We start from the raw sequence: 23942 nt of genomic DNA, 5'->3' as shown, positions 1-23942 counted from the left end.
TGTTCAGTGCTTCAGAGATTATTATTGATAACAACTCAGGTATTTGTAATTAGGGATCACTGATGGAGGAGGAGAAGGAAGCTTATAGGAAATAATTGCATACATTCCTTAATTACTTTCCTACACAATTCTGATTGAACTTAGACTTGTGAGGGAAATTGCACTTATTATTCTCTCAGCTTCAGTTTTTCTGCTACACACCAGCTTAAGACCTTGAAAAAAGCAGTAGCCACCTTGGTTTGGTGATTTCTGTCATGTCTTCACTGATCATCAGTCATTTTGGGGAATTTATTGATGCTTCTTTGGTTGCAAATGTGGCAGCTCTTGAGCTGTTGATCATCTCTCAGTTTGTATTCTACATGTTAAATTTTGATCCTGTTGATTTATTTTGGTTGCATCAGTAAATACTGACTTCCTAAAAGAAGAATAAAGTTGGCACAATATTACTAATTGGTCATTCTGAATATTTGTCCTCTGCCTCCGATTCTGAAGGCGTTTTTCATTTCAAAATTTTGCAAAGTTGTTTTCAGGTATAAAATGCTATGCAGTTAAATTGAAAATGGTTTCTGTGCTCCTCAGCTGAGCATTTTACATGAAATACACACTATAAGTGCCAAAATAATACCAGAATCTTCCCCTACATTTATACATCTCTGCTTTGATTGTTTTGTTTGTATTCTGTTAAAGCTTCTAAATGAATCTTCAGATGACTCTTCTCAAGTTGATAATCTTGCTTTTAGAGTCGAGATTTTAATTCCTCAAATCCTAGCAATTTATCTTCTTCATAATCTCTCTAAGTCTGAAAAATCATCAAGCTTCTACATTCAGTGACAGAACATCTTCAGCGAAATTTCAGGAAGGATAAATCACACGTGGCTTTCTCCAAAGCTTGTTCTGATTGGTTGAGGTTTTGTTTTCTAACCGAATGAGTGGGCCTGTAGCTTTCACACATTAAGTTAAAGGAAGTCCCTCAGTACCATCCCTTCCTTCTCATGCGTTTCATTTGAGAATAATCTGCGGATTGTATCAGATGCATAGACTGTATTTATTCATGTACAATAATAAGGGACTGTGTGAAGTGAATATCACACAAATTGCTCAGAGCAATCTATACAGATATAAAATTAGACTTTTAGAGAAAGAAGTAGGGAAAGAGGGAGTTGTGGATGTACAAGTAAATGGTGAACAGGTCTAATGATTATGTCAGTTTATGGCCTCAGATAGATGTGAATAGAAGCTAAGACAAAGGAAATAAATTTCTACAATAATTAGGTGTATATATGGAATACTACTAATTTTATGATCTTTTTCCAGAAAAAAAGAGGAAGTGGATAGTTTTTATGGGGAGAAAAAATATAACTGAAACAGTGAACTTGACCAGGAATGAAATGAACTTGATTTTGGATACTTTTAGAACATAAACATTAATACATGCTCTGTGAATGGGTTTCTGGTCTCTGGTTGAAGAAAACAATAGATATAATTTGTATGTTAATAAAGGTAATTAAAAAGTTATAGATGAATGAAATGCTTTCCAAATTGTTTCCAGTCACGATTCTAAAAATGTTTGCAACTTAATGGGAAAAAGTCTCTTGGGATTGATATGTATGAATGCTAGAATTAGAAATAATTACCAGTCCTGGCTTGATCACAGTAGTATGCAAAGCACAGGGATAAATTTCAAAGAAATGACGGTTAACAAAGTAGAGGTAGATAAAAATGGGAAATCAGATAAATGCAACAAAGATTTTTTTGATCTTTATTATTCTGGGTTTACTTACTAACTGTTTCAATGAGGTCAGTTTACCAATGAAACACAGTTGTGGAGATAATGTGTATGTATCCCTTTCAGCATTTCTTGGTACATAGAAAGTTCATTATTGAGTGAGAGAAATTGTGGATGAAAAGTAGAATCATTTGTTGGAAAAGGAAGTAGCTGAAGAGATGAAGTGACAGGGACTTGAGCTGCAAGGAAGAGTATCAGCCTGGAGGAGAAACCCTATTAGTACAGTGGATTACATGTGTTACCCATCTTGGATGTTTTCAGTAGTGAGAATGTGACAAAAATATAATAGTTTATAATGAAACATAGGTCACCAATTAGAGGAGAGTTCTGATGGAGGTCAGAAAAATGTGCAAGTATTTTTTAATTGGGATACTGGAGTGGTAGAATGGGATAATGTGTAATAACATAAAGGTAAAAGGATAAAAAATAAGAATTTCTGTGTATAAGAGAGGAGCTTATAAATTTGAAGAGAGATAGATGCAGAAAGGTTTGAATGTAGTATGTCCCTGTAAAATTGTTGCTGACTGCCAGAGTAATGTGGCCATGAAAAGAGAAATCCTGTTTTGGGACACATCACAGTAGGCAGGTCCAAGAGAGAAAAGCAAGTATTTGGTTCATATGAGACTCCAGCAAGACCTTGTGTTACATGCAGAATTCTGATTCAATTACTGTGTAAAAACTTCATAAAGAATGCATTGCATCCACCGTGAATAATATTTGTAAGGTTTGCTTATTTTTATCAAACACTACAGAAGGATTTACTTGTTACTTTTGTCCTTTGATCCTTAGTTTTATCTTAATATCCTAAAAGGATTATTTCCTTAGGCTCTAATCCTTTGTCAGAGGCTGTGCCATCCCATTATTCTTAAATAGGAACTGGAATCAGAAAGTTGGTTTTAATTTTCATTTTTATGAGAGCACAACAGGCTAACATTACTTAGAGTAGAATCCTTTCCTAAGAAGGTAATTTTTGTTAGTGATATCTTAAAAATAATATGAGTTTACTTTGAAGGGAAACTAACAATGTTCTGAGTTATATGTCTGGTGTAACATGCTTTTTGAGTGTTTCACACTTAGTGGTAAGTTACTGTAATAGCTCTTAGAGTGGAATGAATTTCATGTTTTGTACATTGTGCAACTTTAGGTGATGTACATGCCTTAAATATAGTGCTGTAAACGTTAGCTATAGTGGTGTGTGTGCTTTACTTCATAAGTAATTTCCTCCTTGTCAGCTTACACAAGGTACACTTTTTTTGAGTGAATCTAGGCCAGTAGGTGGTTAAGCCAAAAGCAGACTTGCTTTGTTTGCTTTGCATTTAATCTAAAATAACTTGAAACGATACATTGCCAAGAAAAATCATAATGCTCTTCTGGGGCTGTGATTCTGTAGGAAGCAAAAATATACAAGGAGAAAATGCACACTGCATCACTGATTTTACTACTGAAAGCGTGTTTGAAACAGTACATTAAAAAGAACCTCATTTAAGTCATAGAAGATGTCTGTCCATTTGAAATTATATAGTATTGGGCTATTCCATTTTCTCATTCTTAAGTACCTTGTAAAGCTTTAAAATAACTTGTAGATTTTATGGGAGCAAGATGAAGAAAAGTAGTGGTGTTTTGGTTTGTTTTTTTTTTTTTCTTTTTTTGATTAATCATTTCTGCTATAGCAAAATAAATTTGACATGGATGCATGTTATTTCTCATTAAGATATTGGTGCTACGCTTCTGTCTCTTTTTTTAGTTATAATTTTAATCAAGTCTCTTTAGTGTTTCATTTAGTTGTTTTCACTCAGTCATTCAGTGCATTCCAGTGCATTGAAGCAATGCTGTTTTTTAACCAAATTTTTCCAGTTAATTTGGCGACAAAACATTTTCACATTCTTACAATTAACTGTGGCTTGCATGTGTAGTATGCACAATTTGATTTCCTAATTAAGGCTTGAAGCAGACCCTTGTTTTTAGGTGAATATTCTGTCTCCTCTTCATGGAGTCTAAATAAGTTTGTGACACTAACCACCTTTTCTGTGCTATGCACTTACAATAAATAAATTTTAACTTGACTTCCTTTCTCACAGTGTTATTTTTCATTCAACTGATGCATTGAACATTATGTATTCCCGATGATTTATGGTAGCCACTACTTACCGTACCTATTTTGTTTCATTAGATAATGCTGCACATTTTGTAGTGACTTTTTATAACAGACCTACAAGATTAAATTAAACCTGAAAAATAGCTTAGTGTATGTGATTCTTTCAATTTAGCATTTGCTTTTAATGTTACTTTATTCTTATTCTGTAAAACTTTTTTCTCATAATGGTTTGATGTCTTCAGTAGCTTAAGTAACAAATCAATTTGTAAGAAGTGATAGAGAGCTCCTATATTTAAAAACAAAAAGCATTCATTTTAATCAACATCAATGTACTGTTTATTTCTCATTATGTTGAGAAAATTTTATAGATGTCTGTAGTCTCTTCATCTTCTTTCTCAGGGTACCAGGAAACCTTTGCAATTTGTATGTGGAAGATTTTGCACTGTTAATGTCATACCAATTAGCTTTATTTCGTGGCAGCTAAACGTTGTGTCTTTACAAGCATACATTCAGGAGTGACTGAAGGTTACCAATTTCACTGTGGCATCTGCAGTCCCACACTGATACTGGCATTAAAGCTGACTTTGATTTACTATCCTGATGTACTATACTGCTTCTTGTACTGAGCTTTGCCTTTGCACCCATGCCTTGCACATGTGACTGGCATTTCTGTGCTTGGTAGCTGGGCTCTTAAAAATGGGAGATGATTTATCTGAGGGATCAGGTTGAAGAACCCCCTTAAACTGTGTGTAGTGATGAAATTTATAAAGAAAATTGGTTTGAAAGATTGCTCTAGAGCTGCTGGGGAGAATAGAGGAATATATTCTTTTTCATTCCATGTATCCAAGGGAAGGCTTTTGAAAGAGATAAGAGATTTTTTTTTTTAACATTATCTTAGAGGGTGACATTGTAAGAATCTAGTCAGCCATTCTCAGGATCCCCTAGAAAGGAAACAAAATTAATCTAAAATTGAAGGGAAAAAAATTATCTAATTGCCAATATACTATATTTTGATGTGCTTATGCCCTGGAAAATGCTAGGGTATGGGTAAATCTAATCAACTGTAAGGCAAGAAGTCATGGCAAATCTCAGGGGGTAACTAACTACTAAATTAAAATCATGGCTTTTTCTGGTAAAATAAAAGTAACATAATATTCTTACATAAAGGACCTTCACTATATCATTATAACATAAATTTATGATAACACTAACAACTGCTATTTAGATATTTTTCTGTCTCCTGCATAATAAAAGAGATTTATTGGTACTGCTCTGCCCCACCTTTTGGGTTTGGTGGACTCTTATTTAGCCGTTCAGTGTCAGATGGTGTTAATAACCGTGTTATGTTCCATGACAGATTTGAATTGCTGCATTTGTGGGCTGCTGCTGTGGTTTTTTTTTCCTAAGTAAAGGCTCATGCTTTCAATCTTGGCAGTCTTGAACTTAGTTTACACTATGAAAGCTCATAAACAGCTGTAGAAAATTAAACAAGTATAAATATTGACATTACATCTTGACTTTCTGTCAGGCAAATAGCTGTGGCATACATCTGTATGTGGAGGTCTTTCAGAAGCCTGAGACAAGCTATAAGAATTGAACAGTTTTTAAAATGTGATGATTTTTCTTTTAATTTGATTTATCTAAAGATCTTGTGTGACCTTTGAAATAATGAATGACAGAATGGTTTGGTTGGAAGGAACCTTAAAGATCATCCAGTTCCAACTCCCCTGCCATGAGCAGGGTTGTCACTCACCGGATCAGGTTGCTCAAAGTCCCATCCAGCCTGGCTTTGAACTCTTCCAGGGATGGGGCATCCAGGGATACTGGATGTCTCATCCCTGGAATGTCAAATACTTTGACAAAATGTCAAACATTTTGCATTCCCGGAAGAGTATGAAATAAAAGAATTATGTGAAAGCCACATTACAGTACAAAGTTGTTAGTTAATTGTTGTTGGAACTCATTTATAATTAGATACACCACATTTGAGAAACAGGCTTTTTCATGTTTTCTTTCCGAATGTTCTTCCTATTCATTCAGCTAGTTTGGCGTCTGTATTTTATATTTAACTCTACTGTGACTTAACTTATGAAAAGAATGATGACATCTTCAGAGACTGATATAAATTGGATAAAACCTGTCAGGACTTTGTTGCGTTTAGCCCAATGCTGAACTGATATTTCACGGAATTACCAATCGCGACTAAACCCCATTCCTAATGGGCCTCAAAGGTCGTCTATACACAACTACACAATGATTTTTTTTCCCCATTTTTGATTTTTTTCCTCATAAACATCTTGATGACCTCCTGTTCACTGCTATTAGACTTTTTCCCCTCACGTTTCACCTTGTTTTCCGAACACTTACAAATATGTTAAGCTGTATGAAATCTGCCTTGGGTGCAGAGAGGTCCTTGCTCACTCTTTCCACTTAAACTGATTGCCTGGTCTTACTGTATGTTTCTTCTCTTCTAGTGGGGTGGGGACTCACATGATGATCTTTCTCCTTCCATTCAGCTTAGGTTTTTTTGGTACATATTGGGGGCCTTTTTGAATGCCATTTGAAAATCCATATTGACTAAATCAATTATGTAACAATTAGAACTGGTTCTGTCTTGCTTCTGTGCTTGTTTACATCTTCAAAAGAACTTTAATGGGGCACAATTTGTCTTTCTAAAAGTAATGCTAGTACTTTTTTCTTTCAATTACTTTGATCCTTATGTCTGCAAATTTATTTCATCTTATTATTTCTGCCAGTTTGGCTGACAAGAATATATTATTTTCCTGGCCTGTAATTACAGGGTTCCCTGCTGAAGCCCTTAGAAATAATTCAGTTTACTTTTTAAATTTTCCATTCGTTTGCTACAACGATGTTAAAAGTAAGAGGTTGTGCACCTCTGTTAATAATTAAACTATTGCATTCTTTAATTCCTTTAGAACTGTTGGAAGAATACCATCTGTTCCTGATGACTTGTTATATCACTATTGTGGATTTTTGATTGCCTGTCTGATCTACTAACACTGTTGTTTAAGACAGACCAACACTGTCTGTGATAAAGAGGATACCTGATTTGTGAGTCTGCTTAAGCTCATGTTTTATGAAAAACAGATTGGAAAAAAAAAAAGTCAGTGTTTTCCTTGCAAAGTAGTCTCTAAACAATTGTGTGCCACCTTATTAGTCATAAATGGATTTTTTTTTTTGCCCCTTTAAACATATACAAACTACCCTTCTTCTGAAGATAACTAGCAAAATTTTTCAGCATTTTCAGTGCTGTTGAAAACACCAAGCATTTTCAAGGTTAGAGTTATTATATCTGAAAGTGTGTGCTCCAGGCATGTTTCCATAACTGGGTGAGTTTGGAAGTTATTGCAATTTGGGAAGATTTTGCTCTAGAGTTCAAATGAGTTGGAGCAGAATAAAATAACTATGAAATTAAAAAGAAGTTAAGGTGAAAGAAGGATCAAACCGAAAAGAATGATTTGGGAGAAGGTAGATGTGGATGATAGAGGAAATACAGTGGATTTAGAGATCTGAGAATTCAAAAAATGGGTTACCTTGAAAACTGAGTCAGAATGTACGCACATATATGTGCCCTTTAAAAAGGTAGAAATGTTACATTGCTGACAAAGAGGAAGAGAGGGGAAAATTACTTAAAGAAGACTCTGGATATGCTGTCAGTTAAAATTTGATCTAGATAGATGAGGAATTTTTTCCCCTCATCGAATGATATTTTGCCAAGTAGAAAATGAGTTGAGGTGATTTTGCATTTTTTAAAATGGCATGGTGTTTTTTTTGTGAGAGAAGGTATTATCTTTGGAGCATTTTTTTGCTTCTTTAAAATAGTCAAAATGGGTTTGATGGTTTTGAAACAGCAGCGAAGTATTTCTAAAGTCATATCTGATTTTTAAATACTTCCAAATAGCAGAATAGACTGTTAAAATGGCTATAATTCATTTGTTAGAGAAGCAGTCATGATAAAAATGGAGAGTAAAGTTAATAAAAGTGAAAAGATGTATTTGTAATTAAATAAAAGCTATTTTTTGATACCAAAGGAAAACGTCACGTTTACACAGTGACTTTTAAACTATTTTAATGTCTGAAATGATACATGAAAGGGTAAATATTTCTCTTATAAAAAGCAGCATTTCTTCTGTCTGTTTTAAAGCCAGGATTAATTGCATATTCTTTGTCATTCATTGGTGAATTCAGAATAATGTTCTGTGGAAAGTTAAAAGCTTTTTTCTTTGTCTCTGTGACAGAAAGTAGTAATATTGTCTATTGTCATTCTTGAATGTTAACGACAATACATTTAGCTCAATTGCAGTCCACTATATTTTTACATATCAGAATTATAATTTCAGTTTCATTTTTATTTTCCCCCACAGAATATAAATGAAGAATGATGCAATATCCTTTGTATATACAGCCTTATAAGAATCTTCTTTAAGGAGCTGCAGTAAGACAAACACTGAAAATAACTTTTCTGTGGTACTATGTGTTGAAGCAGAGGAACTGGAATTGTCCACCTTTGTACAAGCTAAGAAAATGTTTGCTATTTTGTGAGTGGAAGCAGCTCTGGAGTGAATTGAACTTCTGAAAATGCGGCCATGGACTGGTTCCTGGCGTTGGATTATGCTCATCCTCTTTGCCTGGGGAACTTTACTCTTTTATATTGGTGGGCACCTGGTACGAGACAGTGAGCACCCGGATCACTCCAGTCGAGAATTATCCAAGATCCTTGCTAAACTTGAACGGTTGAAGCAGCAAAATGAAGACCTAAGGCGCATGGCAGAATCTCTCAGGTAGGATCTCAAAGTAATTGAAACTGTTCAGAAAATGTTTGAAATATGAGATAGGAGAATTTAAATTGTAAAGGTTTTTTTGTGGGAGTTTTTGCAAAATTATATTTCACATATAAAAGTGTATATAAGGACTATAAGTAGCTGAAAATATATTGCAAAACCTTTAAATAAATAATATACTTTTAGCTCTGGTCTAATGTAATCATTACTCAAGAGCCATTTAATGTTGTGGAAGTGTTACTGTCACAATAACAGAGTTCTGTAGGTGATTCACCCCTCATTGCCAACTTCAAACAAGTGCAGTTATTATGACATTCATACAAATTAGAACATCTAGTTCTTTATACTTCTGCATGCAGTAATTGGAAGAGCTCGTTTTAAAATTGCTGAAAACATTTGTACAGCTTGTTGAAGATAAATGCTGACTTGCTGAAGATGATCTGCAATAGATTGCTGCATTATACAAATTCTTTTATCTAAGTTTTCTTCCTTGCCTTGCTGCTAAACTTGTAGAAATACTTGGAAAACAGTGGGATCATCTCCTTTTTTACAATTACTCAGTCATTGAAATATAATCCATTCAAATTAAACAGTGACTAGAAGAGAGTAAATGATTTTACTGGTGGCAGGGTACTGTTTGCCTCTCAAGGAGGCAGTAGAGACAGAAATGATCAGTAGAGGCTAAACTATATTTTAGGCAGTGATGATTTTTTTGAATACCTTTCTATATTTCATTAACCTTATCTATATTCCGATAAATATTAAATTTTTGGCAGACAAGTTTTAAATAATAGCTTATACTGTTTATAATTTCCCATGATTTATAAAAATATAACCAGCAGTTTTTATCTACTCTAAACATGCTACAGTATTTCAACATTCCTTCTCTATGATTCCATTAATGGTGTCAGGATGCTGGAGTTAAATGAAAAACTGTCTTGACTGGACTCTGTTCAGCTTTTTTGTAAATATGTTGTTTGACAGTATTTCTGAGACCTTTCCTCAGAGTGTTTGTGTATCATAACCACAGGAGAAACTGAAATTCTAGCATGAGAAAGCCTAAATGACTTTAAATACCAGTTGAACAGCCACACATGTTCAGGTTTAGTAGTCAGTAGGCTCTCCAGTAGTGGCCATCTTGAGACTGGAAGACCATCAAGCATCATTTTTTGCTGGAAGTAGTCTGAGATTGGTGAAGTACTGGACTTCAAGGGAAATGATGCATGACTATATAGGGCCTTTTTGTTATTTTTACTGTGCCAAATCCATGGTTCTGTTTACACAGAAACATCACAAATAGGTTTTAGAAATATCCTGGTCAACCTCTGCTATTAAAGTGTCAAATCATAATGTGGTACAGAATTTCAGTATCTCATTTCTTTGTTTGCCAGATAGAATAAACAACTGTGTTGAAAGTATCTGTTAGCTTTAAAACTGTCCCATTTGTAGTTTTGTAGCAGTGTGTCTATTTAAAATGAGGCATTAACCAGCAGTTCATGGATTGAGTATCTGTATCCTGGAAGAGATCACTGCTGCTGTGAGCGTACATTATAGAAACAAAACACCTCTTAACTTTAGAAATCCAGTTAGATGAAAAAGATTACTTTTGCTCCAGTTTACATCTTAAAGTAAAGACATAATTTATTTTAGGCATTACTGATCAAAGACAGAAAGACTGGAGCAATTATTTGAATATGATTTAATTGCTAGAATTTTTTGTTTTGTATTGAGAACTCTAATTACTGATAGTGGCAGTTGAATCTGAGCGGATAAGACAACACTCTCTACATCAGTACAGCTCATAAAGGGCATGAGGTAAAAACTTGGTTTTGCTCCCCTTTTCCACTAAGATTTTGTATCTAGATAACAAAACAGCATATTTTGTGGTTAAAACATAGCATATATTATGGTATGCAACAGGGCTAAGGTAATGCTTGAAATTAGGAATATTCCAAATAAGAACTTAAAGTTACTTGTGGATTAGTTTATACAAAATGAGAGTGCCTACCTGTAAAACTGGAACAATAAACAAACATCTGATTAACTACTTTAGTTAACTATACTAGTTAAAGTATTTTGGCACTATTAGATAAAACTTTTGCGTGGTAAAAAGCACCAAGTTAACAGAATTTACCTGAGTGAGCAAAGAAATTTTGTGAATGTTGGAAAATTATCATAATAATATTAGTGCTATTAATAGCTAATTGGGGCAGGCAGGAAGGGGCAGAGGGAAAGTACAAGAATTAGTACCTTAATGAAAGTCTAAGTTGATTTTAATTTCCATTTTGAAGTTAGAGAAAATTGGCATTTTGTCTTTAATTGTTAGTTAAAATGATAAAACGCATTTCAGTACATTTCAATTGTCTGGACTTTCCCATTATAATGGGTTCCTATGACTTCCCTATCACCTGAAAAAAGTGTCAGTCTTCTGGGATGGTTGAAAACAGGAGCTGGACTGTGCTTGTTTCCATCCATCTCTATGAATGCGAACATACAATGACAAGAAGTCATTTCCACCCTGAGATTTGAATCCTCCTTTGCTGTAGCAGCTTCTCATCCCTAAAGATGAAAACAAAAAAGTGTGCCTTGTGAAACCTACCTTATCTGCATGCAAAACCAACCATTTAAAACTGGACAAAGATCATATCTGTGAAAAGGCTTTATAAAATCTTGCTTAGCCTTTTTTTCTCTGTGATACTTATATATGATATTCTGATTTTCTTCTGCTTGCTTCTTTTCACACAAGATGTGTAACAAGTAGCATTAGGGTTTTAGGGCAGGGATAGGTACTTGTTCGGGTCATTCTGGTTTATTTCCCACCCACTGCAACCATTTGTATGTTTGATTAAAAAAAAAGGTTATGTTCTTATGAATTCATGATTTACAAAATATTTTTAATTTATTACCCATATTGGTTCAGAGTAGTTCATACTTTTGCAAGGATTTTTGGTGAGCATATTTTTTGATACTTATTTTCTAAGGTGCACCTTTGCAAGAGTGCAAGTTGGAACAGTCACATCTTTTTGAAAATGGCCAGAGATTTAAAAAAAAAAAAAAAATTCCTTTAGGAAGTGAGTGCACTTTTGTGATGCACTTCTGATTAGTTGAAATTACGTCAGGTGCCACATAGTTTTTATGGTGTATTTAAAAGCCTTAGGTGAGAAGTTGCTGGAGTTTTTCTTTTGCCAGTATGATGCTCTGTAAAAACCTTCCTTGTGGGCTAGAAAGAGGCACAGATGTACATTAATGATGCAGAAGATAAATGGAATTAGAAGTGTTTTGTATTGTCTGAGTTTTAGAAATTATGTGCATGAATAAAGTGAGTTTGGAGAGTTACCGTAGTCTGTATATGATTATAAACAATATTGTGTGAGCTTATCTGGGTTGATTTTAGACGCATTCTAGATTTCATTAGTGCAAAATAGTAATAAATCTGAGTTTTTTATAGGTTGTTGTTTCACTATTCTATATCCAGTAGATCTGGAAGAGCCCTTTCCAGGACACTTATTACAGATGTAGTAGGTGTGACAGCAAAACTGGAAATCTTTACTACAGTTTTTGTAGTTATTTAAGTTCTCGAGAGGGAGTAATAATCAAATCAGTGTATTACATAATGTTGTTTCCTAAAACCAGTAGATTTACCTAAGAGTTTTACTTACTATTAGGATTATGATATGACTGCTAAAGACTGTTCCTGTTGCATAGAGATGATACAAGGTTTTTAGGAATAGGAGAGCTTAAAATTGCAACTTTCCTAATGTCTCATTTTCTCAGATGGAAACTGTGAAGCTGTGTATGCCTTCATCCTTGTCCTAGGCTTGCTTTATTTTTGCAATACATGAATGCTTCATAGTATTCATGTGCTTCTTTGTGTATTACTGGGTGGTAGTCAAATTTTTATATTTTAGGGTATTTTGATGGAAGATAAACCTGGCAGTTTAGGAACCTGTAATTTCAGAGTTCTCCACAGGGAAATAGAGAATCTTGTTAAATGGATTCATACCGTGTTATGAATACATCACATTTGAAGTATATTTGCTTCCTAGAGTCTTTTAAATATTGCATTTTGTAGAACCTGCAATTATTTTAATAAAAATGATAACCCGTTTCTTACTCTGAATTAGGAGCGTGTGTTATAAAGCAGAACAGAGGTGGAAAAGAGCAAAATGTCATCAAACACGTAAAACCAAACACCAGTACCTCTACACATTATTCTTAGAGTTCTGAGTGTAGCTTCAGAAAGAAGAGATCATATTTTAATTTTGAAAGGGCACCAGAGTACTTTAATGTAGCTGGTGCTGAGGCTGGTGGAGAATCCAAACTCAGGATCAATTAATCATAAGCAACTCTATTAAAGTAGTTCTATCAATTACTCTGGGCAGTTTTTTGGTCTATTAAACCTGTAGAAAGCATTAAAGGGGCTTGGATAGAATAGTTTTGGGTTGATAAAAATTTAAATACTAAAGTACATTTTTCTACTACATGTATTTAAAATATCTCAAGTTTGAAGCTGAGGGTATTGCATAGGCCAATGTGGGAAGAATGAAGATAATTGTACTAAATGGTCGGCACCTCTGCTCCTTGTACCATTTTTTGTGCAATTCTGAGTTAAGGGAAGGAAGACGTGCACTGGATATAAATCAGAGCTGATCAGGGCTCTGCTGATCTAAATTGATAAGGGATGCTTGCTCTTTATTTGCAGATAACATTGACTCTTTTATTTCAGTTTTATTTACTGAGGAGGTTTTATCTAAGAAGGATAAAGTCTGTATTCTTGTTGTTTGTGTGTGCTAGTGGTCATTAATAATTGAACATGATTCTCTTCTTGAAGAAGAGAAAAAACTGGAAGAAGAAAAGGCAATCATAATGTGACTTTAGTTAGTTATAAACCTTCTAGCTCCATACAAAGAACTTGGATATAAATGAAAGAATGAGGAAGTATTTGAGTGTGAATTTGTGAAATCTTACATTTTTCCTTTTGCTGATAAATTAGTGTAACCTTTTAGATATCTTGGAAATAGGAAAAGGTTAGAATGGTTTTTATAATTTATGGTTTTTTAAAAACTATTTTTACAATTATTTTACACAGTATGGCAGTTCTTCTAGCTAAACTGAATGTCACTATGATTAATTTTTAAGGGATTCTTTTTGCCTTCCGAGATCCAGACTAGAGATCATTGTTTTGTCGTTGCCCCTCTGTCTCCTGAAGGTGATGAGACAGTGGCCTCAGTCATATGGATTATGTACACAGAAATATTTTTTTTAATCTGGATTACTAACAAGGGACGAAGCAGAAACAGGTTATCTCTACAACATAATCTTTTTTATGTTTAAAGTTATACAGTAATATCTTTATTTGATTAGTTGATTATGGAATAGAAAATTTTTATTTGCTATCCGATGGCAGGAAGCAGCGTGCAAACCTCACACCTTGTAACTATTGAGAATTGAAATAAACCCACTTCTTAGTTTGTTAGCTTGACTGACCATTTAAGTGGATTATAATGGTGTTTATTTTGTGTTCATAACTTAATTTACAGGTTTACCATGGTAATAACTGAAGGATACTCTGTACTAGATACTTACTGATGTGGTATTTATTACTGCTTAGAATCATCTTAGTTTAGATGAACTTACTTTAAACTCACTTCTCATATTTTAAGGAGTAAAATAGTTGTCAGGATTTGAGTAATATTTTTTTTGGTAAGAATTCCTGTTTTTCAAGTATGCATAATTGCTAGGATATTCTGCACTAGAAGTTACCTGCATACAGGATGCCATGAGACTAGGCAAGGATTTTAATTCAAACGCTTTTCCCTCAAATGTTGTCTTACCTCCAGCTCAGTTGAAGTATGTGTAGAGGGTAATAACAGCCAAGCTGTGCTGGTTGCAGAGAAGAATCTTTTCCTTAATTTTGAGATTGGATGAAAGTGAGGAAGACAGCAGTTTCAAGTCTGATGAGGTAACAGATGTAGACACAATTGAAAAAAGGATAAGCTAGCTTAATTTCATTCTAAAAAGATGTGATTTTTGGGAGTCCAAGCAACTAGCTTAGAGAATGTCTCCCTATCCCAGCTCTTTTATCTAAGAGTCTAAGTATAATAAAATTTTTTATTGCAGTGTGTCAAAGCAAGATGAATGTTAAATGGCAAAATGGTACTTTTCTTTTTAAAATCTTAATTATATCAAATGATCAACATTACTTTGCTTCTTTCATATAATCCACAACCATCCTTCCATTAGGATTCTCTAATTGCTACTTTACAGACTTTCCTTATGCTAAGAGGATGTGTGCACTGTCTCAAGACTTCTTATGGTAATGATTTTCTATCCTTTCACCTTATTGTTTTTCACAGATTCTACCTTTAGGGTATGTGACTTGTACAAGATAAACTGTGCCATTTTTTTCTGGTAATTTTTCTGGTTAGTTGTTCCTTCACAACTCAAATTGTGGTACCAAGTTGGCAGATCACAAACACATTTCCATCTGGTGGTTTTCAATTAGCATAAGAACGTAATTGTCTTTCAATAACATACTTTTTAAAGGCTTGTTTGTATTGTCTTGTACATGGCAATATAATACTGTATCTCAGTAGAATATAACACCATACATTTGTTGTGCAAACAAATTTACAAATGGATTGTTGAAACAGAGTATATTTAGGGAGTGCACATGTTTAAGATTAGGATATTTTACACAGTTCTGACATGCTTGTTCCATCAGTGAATGAAAAAGCAGATGTATGAGCAGTTAATGATAATTCCTTTTTGTTTACCATGGAACTTTTGGAACAAAATTTTTTTTTTCCAGGAATTTAATTATTCCTAGCAAGATAGGGATAGGATAGCTTTCAATAGGAAGCTTTAAGACTGCAGAATTTTTTTACTGAATTTCTGTAAGGGTACACAGCAGCTTCTTCCTCCACCTCTCCTACCCTATTCTGAAAAAGGGTGCTTAAATGCTGTGCTTCGTTTGATGCACGTTTCTGATGCTCACATTAGGTATTTGTCCTCTTTAGCTGTTCCAGGGAGCATGAACTTTTCATCAGTTCCCGAAATTTTATTGGTGTTTGGTTATCCATACCGACAGATATTAAAATTATTAACATATCAGTAGGATATTTAGAATGCTGTCATTTCTTTTTTACAGGGAAGGTGCTCCCTCAAACCACTGTTTTCTCTATGCTAGAGGCATCTTTTGTCTGTCAAGGACTCTTCCTGTGTACGGTGCTGTGAAACTCTGTGTGTTTGTGTGTGGAGAGAATGTTCATATTACTTTATGAAGGAAGAATCATCTTCATGTTCTGGAAGAATTCTGTATTCTTTGCAATTCTAAAGATTTCTCATTGCATGTCTGCTTGGTCTTTTTCTTTCTAGGGTGAGCTCTTAAAAAATCTTAACCAGAAGGGTGTTTTCTCTTGAAATGAAAAGGGTTTTTATTTTTCCTGCATTAAATTTGTGAGGCAAAGAGAAGTTAGCATCTAATTTTTAAACTTTAATTTTGCTTTATTAATACGTGGATTCAAGTTGAGATGACGAACAAACCTCAGTAATGAGGCTGATTTATGGCTCATAGATTTCAGGAGATGTATGGAAATACATCTGTGCTCACATATCAGAAATTCAACAGATGGATGTTACAGTTGCTGGTGGTTTTGTAGGTGATTTACAATTTAGAATACTTGAGTTGTCATAAAAAAGTATGATAATGGTACATTTAAGGTTGGATCTTGTTCTGAGCCCAGACAATACGTTGAAATCATCTTGTGTGAGTGTGTAGGAGACTTAACTGGAGATCAAGTGCTGGAGCCAGCTGGTGCTGGAGCTCTAAGAATATACGGCCAGGGTTCAAGAGCAGGATGGCTTTGTTTGTGTGCCAGTCAGGTTAACAGTTAAACTGCCACAGATACTATTTTCACAAGCAGAGCCTTGGATTGTTCTTGTTGGTGAGTAGAAGTCTTGTAAAAACACAATTTAGGTTCAGACTGGGTCGTACCTTGCAGCTGTGTTGTGCACTGTTTTTCTCCTGTGGGATTGTGCTTTTAAAATCCTGTTTATGTTAATATGTTAAATTTCTTACTGGTTTTAAGGAAATCTGATGAAGGTTTATCAGTACAACAGTATGAAATAAAAATGAGAGGAGAGCTGAATTGTTAATGCAAATAATTTATCAAATAATTGTATTTATAAATCATGCAATTTCTTTATTTTCTGTATCCTAGGATACCAGATGGTCCCATTGATCAGGGACCAGCTGCAGGAAGGGTACATGCTTTAGAGGAGCAACTTCTGAAGGCCAAAGAACAGATAGAAAACTATAAGAAGCGGACAGGAGATGGTTGGTAGATAAGTTTTCTTTTACTTCTAAAACAAGTTTCGGTGTTTTGGTATTTCATTTGGTATATCACAGATGTATTGGCTTCTTAACAAGTAATTCAGCTACAAGTACTGATGCTTTTATGCCTTTTTTTTTTCTTTTTTGAAGTAGAAGGCCTTGGAAAAGACCATGAAATACTAAGAAGGAGGATTGAAAATGGGGCTAAGGAACTTTGGTTTTTCCTCCAGAGTGAACTGAAGAAGTTGAAAAATCTAGAAGGAAATGAACTGCAAACACGCATTGATGAATTTCTGTCTGATTTGGGTCATCAGGAAAGGTACTTGCATTAGTTGGTTCTGACCTTCAGTTTAACTGTCATTATGTTGTTCAGAGATGTGTGGCAGTTATATTTTTCATTGTTACCGGTCATCAGGCCTCCTTATTGTTGGATTACCTTTTGTATTATATTAAAATATTTTGTGTGAGTTTCCTTTGTGCTGAACAAAATGAATCCAGGAATTGTTAAAAATTCAGTGATGTCTGTCTTTAAGCATATTAGAACTCTGTTACCAACAGGACTGCAATGACAGTTTGTGTCTCATCAGTAAACAGTTATACAAAAATAATTGAATTAACTAAATATACTACCTTAAATCGGTGCCCTGAAAAATGCTGTGATCTCCATGCATGAACATCAGGAATTAAGCAAGAGCCTTTGAAAATAATGATATAGTAAAGGGAAAAAATCATAAGAATTTTCAATTCCTTAGAAATAATGCAAACACTATTTAAAACATAAAGACAATATGAATTTGATTATAAATATGGGCAAATAGTATAGTCCATTTAATTTTTATCATTTAATATTCCACAATTCCAAAATCCATTTTGTCACAGATTGAGTTGAAAGTGAGAAAGGACTATTCAATTATTGAAATTTATTATTTATATAAAAGACATGATTAAATTTCATCCAATTAGTGCTCTGCCAAGTGCAGTTTTATATATTTGACTGAAATAAAAGTAGGTGCTTGGCTGAAGCAGAATTTTCCAAAAGACTTGAGATCTCTGCATGAGCATTGAACTGACAGAGAAGCTGCCACTTCCCTGGATGGTTTGTTTCAATAGTTATCTTCTCTCAGAAATATTTCTCCTCCATAGAAGTTATTTCTGCTTGGACTTCTTGAACTTCAGGTTGTGGATTCTTAAGTACCTTTTAAACTGTCTCTGCTAAAAACTGGAGCAAATAGCCTAATACCAGACTTTCTGACATCGGTCATGGTAGCAAAATCACTTGTGTGCACGTTATTGCTCCATTTATAAAGTCAGGATGAGGCAGGCCATATGAAACCTTGAATGTTATGTGTGATGCCAGAAGGTTTATATGTTGCCACCTCCCAGAATGAATCCTTTTCCTTAGTGCTTTCTATTCTACACAAATGATTATTAATTAATTCAGTTTTAACTTGCAAGTTTCTGCATTTCTGTCACCCATATGTTCATATTTCTTTATACTTCAGGATGAGGTGAAATCCATTTGAGAGGTGCACAAACATTGAATTATAAAACTGCCCTATAGACCTCTTGAAGTTATGTGATAAATCTAACTGTGGTACTGAAAGAAGTTTCTATATGATTCATGCAATCACAACTGCTCTTTTTTTTTCCTCTGAGAATTTTTTTTGTTGAGTACAAGTATTCTTTCAGTTGTCACGGTGGTTATTTAATATAGAATAATCTGAAGTCTGTTTAGTCTTAGTAATAGGTCTGTGTAGACCTTCCTGTCTGGTGAGGTCTTCAAAGAAGACTAAAGTAATTTAAGCTAAAATCAAACAGCCATAAGCTATTTTTTATTAAACTGAATCTAGACAATCTGTTTACAGTATAGAAATTCAAAGGAATTGCATTAGAAAAAAAAAAAAAAATACAAATATGTTTCCATGATATTCAGCCTGTGTTCCTGGGGCATTTGCAATGTTGCCTTCAAGCAGGAGAATTATATTGTGTTGCAGAATGCACTTCTTGGTTGCCTCTAGTCCTGAAGAAGTTCTCTCCTGCACCTTTGAAGTCAAGCTGTCTCCTTCTTTTCCTTTAATCTTTCAGTCTTGTAGTGTGAATTGCAGGAAAATTGCCAGTTTTTTGTGTGCACATCCTTTGGCATGTGATGCACTGCTGTCTCTGGGGTGTTCTTTTCCCTTAAAATGCACAGCAGCTCCCCAGGGAAGGAGCAGTCTCATCTTCCCTCCACACTGTCCATCTGGTCGCTTCTCTGAAAGGAATGTACCATAAGTTTGGAATGAGAACATCTGATTTGCTCTTTGTGCTGAGAAGCAGAGTGTTTTGGGTTTTTTCCTTTATTTTTAAGATTTTTTTCCTGTTTTGTTTGTTTGTTGTTTGTTTGGGTTTTGTTGGTTTGGTTTTTTCTTGGTTTGTTTTTTACTTATTGCCTGTTTGTTGGTTTGTTTTTTTTAAGTACACGTGCACTTTTTGAATTTTTTTTTAAAGGGGTTAAACCTGTTGCCAAATGCTTTTTTGTTTACAGTTGTGTCTTAAAAAGTTATATTTTAGACAAATGGAACACTGTACATGCAGCTGTTACTTACTTTACTTACTTGTTACTTACTTGTTACTTACTTGTTACTTACTTGTTACTTACTTGTTACTTACTTTCATATAAATATACATGCACATAAATATACATGAAGATATCTCGGCAGTTTTAATATATATTATAATCTAATGTTTGGATTAGAAAGATTAGTGTTTATTATAAGTACTTAAAGGAATTTTTCATGCTGTCCTTATGGGGGAAAACAAAGAGGTGGGTATCAAGTGATGAGACAGCTATGTAAGGAAAGAGGCTAATATTTATTTTGTTTTGTTTGAGGAAAGCCTACTGTGTCATAGATTAAGAGTTGCTTTCTCAGAGATGATGAATTCTAGTTTCAATAGTTCTGGACAAGCAGTATTAGAGTTCTTTGTTAATTTTGGTGATATTAAGCAAATTGTTTACTACTCATATAATAGTGCTTCTTGTTGGATGCCTTAATCACTGTTGGCTATGCCCTAGGAGCAGTGTGGATTTTCTCCTGGAGAGTGCTGCTCTTGCATATATTTTTGTTCAGCATTTCAGTACTGATTCTGTTTGGGAAATAGTGTTGCCCAACACAAGAGTTTCCTTGAGAATTACATAATTGTGTTCTCACAGTTGCTATAGGGAAGAGGGCTGTTGAGAGTAAATTCGTCTAAAAATTGGAAAGACTCTTTGATATTGAATTATTTTAAAAAAAAAATCCTGTAGTTGTCATGGTTGTTTCCTGTGTTGACAAAGTTGTTTGCAAGGTGGCTGTAACTGAGTTAGTTTCATTCCTTCTCCCAGGGAATAGCTGACATCAGGGATTTTGTGGTAACTGGCCAACATTTGATGCATATTGTTTGGATAAATTTTCACATTATTTTGAATTACATGTTTTCCTTTGAGTTTTTATTTGTTGATGTAAAATTTTTAGGAGGTTTAAATTTTTCCATGTGGCTGGAAGAAATGTCTAGACTGATTGTTAAAGATGCCCACCCTTCCCTCTTTATTTTGGCAATCAAATACAGATGAAACACAGACAGATTTTTTCCTCCATTCTGCTTTCCAGAAGCAAAATCCTTTTAAGTGCAGCTCCAAGGTTTATTTTATGATATGAAGCAACAAGAGCAACAAGTTAATGTTGTTTGTTAGTAAGTGAAGTTTCCTGCCATTTTACCACCTCTGATAACCCGGTGCAGGCTCATCCTTGTCTGCACTGAGCTATCTTGGGCTCATGGGTCACCACTCCCTGTACTTTTAACTCTCTGCATGGAGGATGACCCTGGTCTTCAGTATTTGTGTCTCTTCTAAATCTGTATTAATAAGTTTTCACGGTGACCTGTCACACTCAAAAAACCCTAGCAGATGTAGCTGGAAAATGCACATTTCTGAGCAGTAACAATCAAAGAAGGAAGGTCTCTGTGACTGTGTCTTAAAATAGCACTACCTTATAATCATTTCTGTGCAATAGCACCTGTGAATTTTTCACTTCCTGGTTTACTTCAGGGTTTTATATTTTTTTTTTTTTGTAAAGAAGATTATGGGTACTGTCTGAAAACTCTTTCATGAATTCATAACATTTCCTGCAAATCATTTGATACTTTTTATGGTTTCTACTGAGCAAAGCTGCCTTTACCTAATGTGGTGAGTCATTGAGGCTGTGTAAGGACACTCAACATTTCTCTTACCTCAAAAATTATCCAAGTAATTATATTTCATCCTTAAGACTGATTATTAAAACTAAGCTACTGCCTTTTCTTTGTCATGATCACTATGGCCAATAATATTAAAAATAAAATTTGGGCAGTACTTTTTTTCTGTAGAGATAGGAAAAAGCACTTAAGAGCTGACAGAATTTTTTTAATTGTTTGTTTGTTTTTTTTTTAAATTGGTAAACTTTGTATTTTCAGTTACTTTTTCAATATTTAATGGAAATATATTTCTATAAAGTATAGGGAGAGTACACTGATTACTTACATCACAGGTACAGAACAACTTTTTTAAGGCTAATGAAAGTGCATTTGAAATTGGTTTAAAATGTGACTGTGGTTGCACAGCTGCTTTTAATGATAGAGGATTTTTTTTCATTTTTTAATGTTTAAACCTTAACTTTGTATTTTTTCTTTAAACACCCAATATGCTTACATCCTGATTGGGAGGAAAAATATATTTTAACTCTCAAGAAAATGCATTGGTTTCCTTTTCCAGTGTGCCTAGTATCCTATGTGTTTTCTATAAATAGGGAAACGGTCTTAAGAGGAGCAGACCCTTTATCTCTTCAGTTATCTGTATATAATCCATTGTATTAGACCTAGTCCATCGTTAGTTCTGATCTTATTCTCTTTAAACTGTGTGTGCATGTTACTGTGAGTATTATGTGTCTTTGACAGTAAGTGATTTAAAACTAGTTACCCAGTGATGCTTTAAATTAATTTTTATGCAAAGCCGCAATAGGGTATTTCAAGCTCAATTACCTTGTAAAAGAAAATCCAGTTTATATAGTTTCAGATTAGAATGTTGATCAAGTTCTTCCAATTGTTTGACAGAAGGTGAGGATTACTACTGCTGAATAATTTGGGTAAAATATTTAATACAACAGTAGTAGATGCCATAGTCAGTGTCTCTGTTACCCTGTGTAGAAGCATGGGGATAATGACCAAATGAGAAATATGAGAATAAAACTACAGATCCATAAATCCACTTGTTAAATTAGCAAGAAAAGTTTGTCTGATAACTCTGCTGATAAAGATAGGGCTGCCCTAATTTGATTTATCTCAATGTTTATTGCTTAAATATTGTGTAAATATCCCTAGTACGGATAAGCAGTGCTCCTCTCACTTATGTACAAGAGGTAGCCTTGGCGAATTGGATTTGTGCTTCCAGTGCAAACAAGTGCTGCCAACAGCTTGACAAGACCACTTCAAATGTTGTTAGGAAATATATGTGTCTTACCCTCACACTGTTTTTTGGTCACCTCCCAAATTTCTCTGCCTTTGTTCTGTTGCTTCTCGTTCTGAGTGATCAAACTTGTGGTTTATCAAGAATTTCAGGCAATAAATACCAGCATCTGAAGTTCAGATGAAAGTATTAAGAAAAGTGGTTGAAAATTACAACTTTAGCACTGTTATGGAGAAATGATTAGCAATATTAAATATTCTCAATCTATGAAATCAACTCTGAAATTATTGGTTCTGAATTGGGCCACCTTTTACTTTTGGAATAACCATTAACATTTCTAGAAACACTTTGAATAGTTTGTCTCTAGTTTTCTATTTCTTCCCCAAAGCCACACATATTAAAAAAAAAATCTTTTCCAGGGTGGTTTGGACAAAATCAATAATTTTGACTGATCTGCAAATTTTAACAAATGAATGTCATACAACATTTTCATTTTCATGATGATGAGTTCTTTATTCTCTTGTTTGGCCAATGAAATGCTATAACCCTAAGAAGAGAATCTCTAGTGTATTAGATAATCTCAAGTTAGTATTTGGTAGTTTCTCAAACTTCATGTGTTCTAGTATGGACTTGCATGGCCATGAATCTGTTTAGAATTTTTAATTGCTAATGGATGTGGAACATTTGTTGGATGAAGGACACAGGCAGTCTGTCTTGGCTGCTGTTTGAATTGAGCAGTAGGAGGTGTCATGAAGAAACTGATTTTGAAGCTACAATTGAAATATCTGTTTGTCTTTGATTTCATTTAATCCTCTAATTTAGTAATGTTAAGATGGTTTTCCATTGTTATTTATAGGTCAATAATGACCGACTTGTACTACCTCAGTCAAACAGATGGAGCTGGAGATTGGCGAGAAAAAGAGGCCAAAGATCTAACAGATTTGGTACAGAGAAGAATAACTTATTTACAGGTAAGAGGGTAGAGCTTTTATATCAAGGTAAACATTTTTTTCTTCTTATATACATAGCACTTAGCTAAAACCTTGCAAAAGAACAATTACATCACAGTTTAAAATGTATGTTGGTATATGAGCAAATTATGTAGAAAAGAAATGATTACATTTGTTTGAAACATTATTTTATATGTATATGGAAAGTAATATTCCAAGGCAATCTTTGGGGTTCAAATTTTTGTTGGTGGTTATTTTGGTTTCTTTGTTTCTTTCTTTGTGGGGTTTTTTTGGATCTGTGATTTTTACTGGGCTGTACATACCCATTTGAATTTTTCACTTTATTGTAAAAGATAATTCTCTGCTTTTTAAATTTTACTCTTTAGAGTATCAAAATGCATAAATATGCATAGTTTTAATAATATAAAAGTCCTTCTTTCAAACTTAACTAGCAGCCCATTTTTAAAAACATAAGGCAGCAAAATTGAAGTGCTTGTATAGTTGTATTGTCTAGTCCGA

At 34.1% G+C, this 23942-nt stretch overlaps 1 protein-coding gene across 3 annotated transcripts in view; it reads left to right on the top strand.

Annotated features, from left to right (window-relative positions):
• The window catches only part of FUT8 (fucosyltransferase 8), a 108529-nt gene that overhangs the window by 41795 nt on the left and 42792 nt on the right, over positions 1-23942 (top strand). Inside the window, exons 1-5 of one of the 3 annotated variants that reach the window (XM_066187914.1) lie at positions 6887-6953; positions 8267-8683; positions 16906-17021; positions 17169-17337; positions 23330-23444. In XM_066187914.1, the coding sequence (XP_066044011.1) occupies positions 8481-8683; positions 16906-17021; positions 17169-17337; positions 23330-23444 (603 nt within the window). In that variant the 5' untranslated portion in view covers positions 6887-6953; positions 8267-8480. Of the gene's footprint in view, positions 1-6886; positions 6954-8266; positions 8684-16905; positions 17022-17168; positions 17338-23329; positions 23445-23942 lie in introns of those variants that run through there. The other 2 variants (XM_066187915.1, XM_066187913.1) reach the window with 2 other exon arrangements.

Source organism: Chamaea fasciata, unplaced genomic scaffold, assembly GCF_029207755.1.
Source record: "Chamaea fasciata isolate MVZ Bird 193981 ecotype frontalis unplaced genomic scaffold, bChaFas1.0.hap1 SCAF_7, whole genome shotgun sequence".
Taxonomy (NCBI): domain Eukaryota; kingdom Metazoa; phylum Chordata; class Aves; order Passeriformes; family Sylviidae; genus Chamaea; species Chamaea fasciata.
The sequence above is the reverse complement of the archived record's forward strand: the minus strand, read 5'-3'. Positions and strand labels throughout refer to the sequence as shown.